Below are 7,337 nucleotides of genomic sequence, written 5' to 3' on the forward strand. Positions count from 1 at the left end.
GGGGGGGGGGGGGGGGGGGGGGGGGGGGGGGGGGGGGGCTGGGGGAGCTTCTGTGGAGACCGGCACAGGGAAGGTGCCTGTGGAGGCAGAGATTGGAGCAGGCCCAGTTGGGACGGTCTTCTCCGGCCTCATCCAGTGCCCATGAGTCATGGCCGAGGATGGCAGGAGCGACCCACGACTGAGGCGTGACAGGGGACATACAGTCAGTGGTGAGAAGGGGCCGGGCCCGCGACAAGGGCCAGTCAGGGGCATGAGCCATTTCACCAAGACGCTCAGAGAGGAGGCGGGGCCGCGGGGATGAGAGGAGCCAGAAGCGCAAGGGCTGTGGCAGAACATGGGAAACAGGAGTGAGGGTGCACAGGACAGCGGCCTCGTGGGGGTGCGCATCTCCAGGCCTCCTGATTCTCTTGTCCTCCTGTGACACTCGGGCAAGGGTCTGCGTCTCGTGATGCTTCTCCTCTCTTCTCCCCTCCCCACCCTCTACCCTTCCTCTCCTCCCTCCCCTCCCACACCTTCCCCCTTTCCCCTCCCTTCTCCCTCCCCCTTCTCTCCCTTTTCTCCCTGCCCTCTCCCTTCCCTGCCCTCTTTCTCCTCCCCTCCCTCTCCTCTCTCCCCTTGCCCCTCCCTCCCCTCCCCCTTCCTATCCCCTCCTCCCTCTCTTCCCTTCCCCTCCCCTCCCATACCTTCCCCCTTTCCCCTCTATCTTCTCCCTCCCCTCCCCTCCCTCTCCTCTCTCCCCTTGCCCCCCTCCTTCCCTCTCCCTTCCCTCTCCTCTCTCCCCTTTCCCCTCCCTCCCCTCCCCCTTCCTATCCCCTCCCTCCCTCCTCCCCCCCTCTCTGTCCCTCCTCTCTGCCCAGGGTTTCGTGGTGGCTGTCCTCTACTGCTTCCTGAATGGGGAGGTGAGTTCTAGCTTTCTGACCAGCCACTGGCGTTGCCAAGGTTGGGGGTAAGGGGGCGAGCCCCTGCAGAATGGCCCCGTCCCCGCTAAAGCTGCCAAGTTTCCTGGAGTTCCGCCCTTAGAGGGTCCTTCTTTGGGGCTGAGGCTTAATGCTCTGCGGGAGGGAGGGAGCGCCTTTGGGCTGGGAGGGGCCGAGCACACTTAGAGGAAGGGGGCCATGGAGGGAGAAGCCTCTTGACCCAGTGCCCAAGGACACTTGCCAAATTCCGCTGCCTCCAAGCTGGTGCCAACGCGGACAGGGGCGGGGGGGTCTGTGGATTGGGTGAAGGGGGTGCAAGGGAGGGATGGGGAGCCCTCGGTCTCCTGGCCCCTATTCTGTGGCCCGAGATGGACAGGGCTTTGTTCTCTGCCCCGCCCCACCCGGGGGTCTCCAGGCTTGGCTTTCAGCGTGGAGGTAAGCAGCAAGGTCCATAAAGAAATGACCTTTTGAAGTTTCTCCCTAAAGGTGCAGTCAGAAATAAAGAGAAAATGGCGCAGCTGGAAAGTCAACCGGTACTTTGCTGTGGATTTCAAGCACCGGCACCCGTCCCTGGCCAGCAGTGGGGTGAACGGGGGCACTCAGCTGTCCATCCTGAGCAAGAGCAGCTCACAGATCCGGATGTCCAGCATCAATGCTGAGAACCTGGCCACCTGAAGAGCGGCCACGATGGCGGCCACGGCCATGGCCACCCTCCTGGCCCTTTGGAAGAGTTTCACTGTGGGCGTGGGGCCGGGAGGGGAGAGGGGAGGAGAGGCCGGGGCTCCTAAGGGTGTCTGAGTGTGAGTGTGTGTACGGCTTGTGTGTGTGTCCATGTCTCTGTGTATGAGTGTGTGTGTGCCTGTGGCTTTTTCTCTTGAGTGAACGTTGTGTATCTGAAAGTGTGTGCCTGGGAGCCCCGAGTCTTCGGAGAGGAGGATGCAGTATTTGTCATTTTTGAAGCATTTTGGTTTTTCTCCTGGTCCTTTCCCCAATACCTTGTAAATAGAATTGCAGAGCTGGGGAGCCAGGGGCTCACCCTCCCCACTCTGACAGCCTCCCTGCCATTGAGGCCCTGGAGGGAACACTCCCTTGCCCTTTTTGTCTCATCGTGGGTCCCCCGGACCAGGGAGAGAGCCTAGAGGACCCACACGATGGGTGGGGAGACCTCCAGCTGACCTCAGGCTGTTCCACTCCTAGGGGCCAAGTGCTCAGATCTCCCTGGGCTGAACTAGACCCCTCTTCAAAATTGCAATGATTGGGGCTCTCAGGATGGGAAGATAAGTCAGGAGAAAAGCAGTGACTGTTCTTTGTTTCCCAATGGGGGTAGTGTGTGAGTATGAGCAAAGGCAATGTGAAGTCCACCCCTGGCAAGGGGGATGAGGGGAGGGCTTTGGGCTCCTCTGGGGGCAGAGGGGAGTCGCTGAAAGCCCATGCCCTTCCCGACTCTACCCCAGCCAGGTCCATGAGCATGTGGGAAATTGGGGGGACATCCTGGCCTGCCCACTACCTGTCACCTATATCTGTAAATTCCCCGTGGATTTTCTTGACTCTATTAGTACAAATGTGTTATTGATAGCCCTGTCTCTGAGCCTGTACATCTGCCCACTTTTTTTGTAATGTCCCTCAATCCCACAGGGCCTTCTCCCCTCACCAGCAACTGAGCCTGAGGGAGAGTCCTGGGGCAGGGGGCTCCCTGAAGGAGCCTGATAGGAATGCTGATAGGAATGACATGAGACTGGAGTGAATGCCAGGCAGAGCTGGTGCCCTGTCCCCATGTGACCCAGAGCAGGCCTTTCCTAAGGACCCTCCCCTTCTCCTGCCCAGAGTCAGAGTCGCATGGCATTGTGGTCATTCAGAAAACAGAGTGACCGAGACCACCGAGCATCCCTCTCGGCTCTTCCCAGTTCCAGCTGTATCCCTCCCAGCTTTGGGCAGGAATTTCAATGAATCAAAGTCAAGGTGTCAGGGCAGGTCTCCAGGCTGTCGTTGGAGACCAGCAGAAAGAAGGCTGAGGGTTTTGTGGTCATTATCTAATGGTTTTCTTCAGGGTCAGGAGGTATTTTTCTGTCTTTCTTGAGAAGATGAGGGCCTTTCATGGGACCAGGCCCTGTGAGACCCCTTTGGGGAGAGGCTGGATGACAGGACCCCATCTAGGATCTGGAGGGGAATGAGACATTCCACCAGCCAGGGAAACCACCCCAGTCCTTTGGGCTAAAGATGGACCGCCAAAACCCCCACCACCACCGGCTCCCTTTTCTCAGCTTTTCTGAGGTGCCCAGAGCAACCAGGTCTTAGGCAAGGCAAAGAAAGAGAGGAGAACTGGACCTGAGCCTCACAGACAGCCTGTGGAGACAAGGGCCTGAGCTGGAATTCCTTCTCGGACACTTTACCTAGAGGAGCCAGGACAAATCACTTGCATCAACTGCCCCTCTTGTTAAAGAGGAATCTGGACCCTCTTAGCTCTAACTCCTATGATGGTTCCCTGGAAGTGAAAAAGGCCAGGCCAGCTGTGCGAATGGGAAGAGTTCTGGGCCTGACCCTGGAGACCAGCCCCCATGTGCCCTCTGTTTTCTAGGGAACATGTGGGAGCACCCCAGCTTGTCCTGCTGAGCTCAGCACGCAGCCTAGCCAGGAGGGGATCCCCTGTGGGCCAGGCTGGCCCCAGAAGGATGGCACCATTAGCCCAGGCCTTTGCCTCTCCCGGTCTTCTCCCAAGGCATGGGAACACGCAAATCCAATCGGCCTTCCCATTCTGGTCTCAGATCCTATTGACAACCCAAGCCTAGTGGGAAGGGGCAGAAGGGACTGTAAGTCAGGAGGGCCAGGACATAGCCCCAGCTCTGCCCCTGGCTGTCTGCGCCTTTGGGTCCTCCTCTCTATAAAGTCAGAGGGGACACTCCACTGTGCCTGTGGCCCCTCCTTCTCCCTCCAACATGCTGTGGTCTCTTAACCAGCATCTAAGACCTTGTAGGTGGGAAATCATAGGAACCTTCTGTTCAGGGGAATTCGTGCTGATTCTGAGGACAGGAGCCACCATCCCAGATACTCCAGCCACAATCCTGGACCTGCCTTGGGCAGGGAGCCCCCATATCATGGCGTGCTCAGGGGACTGGAGCAGCACCCATGATTCCAGGCACGGTGACAGGGGCAGGGCAGGAAGGTCCCGAAGGCAGCAGACTTGGCTGTGACCTGATTCCAGGGCAGTGGGGCCTTTGCCAAGGAGCCCATGGAAACGTCGCTGTGGAAACATCTTCGGGAGATGGTACGATGAACCACTTACTTCTGAAAACCAACCATGGACCTCAAAGCCCCAGTAAAGAGTCTTAAGATGGAAAATGGAAGAGAAAACCAGCCCCGGCTCCCTGCCCCCAGCCTTGGAGTCTGCAGCCGCTCCCCAGGTGGGGCCCTCAGACATGCCACCCCAGCTCCTGGCTCCTCTGAGGTTCTGCCTGCTGTGAGACTCAGGTAAGTGTGGACATGTTCCTGGAGCCCCGTGCTCAGCTCCTTCCCTGCCTGTTGGGGAGCTCACTCCTTCACCCCCACAAGCTGCTGAGAGGAAGCCTGGAGAGGGGACAAGGCCCCCAAGCTGTAGTTTGGCCCACCGGACCTCGGTTCCCTCGCCTATAAAACGGTGGTAAGGACGCAGGTGGAGGAAACGCAGGAAGGTTCAGATCTTGTGTCCAGTCCTCAGCTGCTGTGTGACCCTGGACAAGTCACCCAATCTTTCTGAGCCTCGGAGGATCGCTTGGATCTGTGCTGCTGGGGAACATTCCAGCCCCTGGGAGTCATTGGCCGTTTCTTCAGTTGAATAACAGCTGGGCACCAGCAGGCTTGCCTCCAGGATGGGGCAGGAGGAGAGGGATCCAACGAGCAGATGGGCCGCCAGGGCCGTAGCACAAGCCCCTTCCTCTGGGGCCCTGCCCCCTGCTGCCCGCTAGCTCCGCCCTCCTCAGGATGGAGTCTGGGGAGAAGGCAGAGGCGCTGCTCCTCGGCCTCGGTGGCAGTGAGCAGGAGGCTGTGAAGTGTCCAGATCTGCCCCTCCCACTAACCTACTAGCTGGACCTTGAACGAGTCATTTAACCAGCCTTGCTGAGCTCCGATCTCCTCATCTGTGAAACAGGGCTGGAGCTCACAGGCTTGTTAGCAGATCCAGTGTGCTTTTGGAAGTTAAGCCCCTCTATGTGGTCTAGTGGTGGGGCCAGAAAATTGTACCCCGCCCCTGCCTGACCTCAGAGCTTTGCCAGGCTTTGGGGGGGGTCCCAGAAGGATGGCACCTGCCCATCCCCACCCCCCATGGATAAGGCCTGGAAGGATCCATCCTTGGAAGTTTCCTCAGCCACTGAAGAAGCCCAGGGGGACTTCAGCAGAAGCTGGGAGGGGCAGAGGGGGGCTGGGGGTCCGGCCGGGATTCTTAGCTTAGGCTCTCTATGCTTATCTTTGTGAATAGCTTCTTACTTCTCTATCTGGGAGGCCGCCACCCCCTACCAGACCCTCCTGGGAAATGCCCGGGGGCCGTGGGGGGCACTCTCCTCGCTCTCTCCCCACCACAGCCCCCTCTGTCCTGTCCAGTGGATGTCTGTCTTGCCGTGTTTGCATTTCCATGAGGGCTTGGGGCCATCTTGAGCGACCAGCTCTGGCCCCGGCCGGGGGGGGGGGGGGGGGGGCTGGGAGACTGGGGGGCGGGTCACTTGTCTGTGTCAGTGTCAAGCTCTCAGGCCCCTACAAGGTCCTGGATGGACTCTGCTCGCCTGCCAGTGCGGCCGGGCCCTCCTTCTATAGATGGCTCAATAAATGTCTTCTCATTCTATCTGGGCTCTGTGTCCTGCAGCGGCAGATCTGGGGGTGCTCGGGAAGGGGGTGAGCGGGCCCTTGGCCTCTGACACAGGGGGAATCTCACCAGCATTCATTGGGTTAGCCAATAAACATATATTAAGTGCCTACTGTGTTCCAGGCCCCATGCTAAGTGCTGGGGAGAGGCCCTGCCCTCAGGGAGCTTACACTGTAATGGGAGAGAACAACAGAAAGACAAAAAGCAAGATAAATAGGAAATGATGAGCAGGGGAGGGACTGATTTAGAGGGGTCCCGGACGGCTTCTCACCTGGGGAAGGTGGGATTTCAGCCAGGACTTGAAGGAAGCTGGGGAGGTTAGCCATCAGAGGGGAGGAGGGAGAGCATTCCAGGCCTGGGGGCGGCCAGAGAGAAGGCTCAGAGCCCAGAGATGGAGGCCAGGAGGTCAGTGGTCAGAGGGGAGGAGGGAGAGCATTCCAGGCCTGGGGGCGACCAGAGAGAAGGCCCAGAGCCCCAGGGATGGAGGCCGGGAGGTCAGTGGTCAGAGGGGAGGAGGGAGAGCATTCCAGGCCTGGGGGCGACCAGAGAGAAGGCCCAGAGCCTGGAGGTGGAGGCTGGCATTCATGGAGGCCGGGGGCCAGGGACTGAAGAGGGTGGGTTGGAGAGTGAAGTGTGAGAAGAGTGGAAAGGGAGGAGGGGGCTAGGCATGAAAGGCTCCAAAGGTTGGGGGGGGGGGTCCATTGAGAGACAAAAGTGAAAGCAGAAATTGCATCTCAGTGATGGTGAAAGCAAGGACTGAGCCCAGAGCCTGGGCCTGCCTCCGTGGGGATGGATGGTTGCTTGTGGGGCCAATCTATAGAATGGGAGGGCAGATAAAGGGGGAAGGTGAAGGAAGGTAGGGGAGAAGGCTGGACGTGCCCTAAGCAAGCTCAGGGCTGATGAGGGAGAGAAAACAACCCATGTAGCTTCTAAGGAAGAAGGGGGCCCACAAGGAAAGGGGTGAGGAGGCCAAGGGAGGGATCAGCAAAGGGGAAGCCTGGTTTGGGTGAGGGGATGGGCTGCCATTCCTATGGCAAGGGATGCAAGGTCCTAGGGGAGGTGAGGCCCTTACAATGGGTCTGATCTGAGGCTTTGGTGCTTGGAGAGACCCCTGCTTCCGCCTCAGCAGAAGGAGACCTGGAGATCCTGGGCTCCTCGAGGAAGGAGGAGGAAAATGAAGCAGGTAGAGTAGCAAAGGTCTGTGGGGAGGGGCCCAGGCAGGGGCAGAGGATTCGGGCCATGGGCAGCGTCCTCTCCATCAACTTCTAAGAGTGAATCCCAACCAAAAGGGGGCCGGGGAGAGCTCCCCAAGACAAGAGGAGGAACTGCCCCAAATAGGTGGCTCCAAAGCTTTACTTTCATGAGGGACGCAGAGAAGAAAGGAGAGCTAAGTCATTAGAAGGGCCACAGACCAAAGAATAAAAGTCCAGAACAGACAGAAAAGACAAGATAAATAATCACAAAATGAGAGAATGAAAATTTTTAGAAAAATGTATAAAAACAAAAGAATTTTTAAACTATGAACAAAATAAGTTGGAGGGGAAGAAAGACAGGATTCTGCTTGACTGCTTACCTGAGAAGAAAAAAAGAGG

At 58.2% G+C, this 7,337-nt stretch overlaps 1 protein-coding gene across 1 annotated transcript in view; it reads left to right on the plus strand.

Annotated features, from left to right (window-relative positions):
• The window catches only part of ADCYAP1R1 (ADCYAP receptor type I), a 57,287-nt gene extending 51,740 nt beyond the window's left edge, over positions 1–5,547 (plus strand). The window contains exons 15-16 of the mRNA XM_069084592.1: positions 858–899; positions 1,404–5,547. Of these exons, the coding sequence (XP_068940693.1) occupies positions 858–899; positions 1,404–1,592 (231 nt within the window). The 3' untranslated portion in view covers positions 1,593–5,547. The remainder of the gene's footprint in view (positions 1–857; positions 900–1,403) is intronic.
• The last annotated feature ends 1,790 nt before the right edge of the window (positions 5,548–7,337 follow it).

Source organism: Petaurus breviceps, unplaced genomic scaffold, assembly GCF_028583685.1.
Source record: "Petaurus breviceps papuanus isolate PSGF00001 unplaced genomic scaffold, PetGlider_PUasm1.0 174, whole genome shotgun sequence".
Classification (NCBI taxonomy): Eukaryota; Metazoa; Chordata; class Mammalia; order Diprotodontia; family Petauridae; genus Petaurus; species Petaurus breviceps.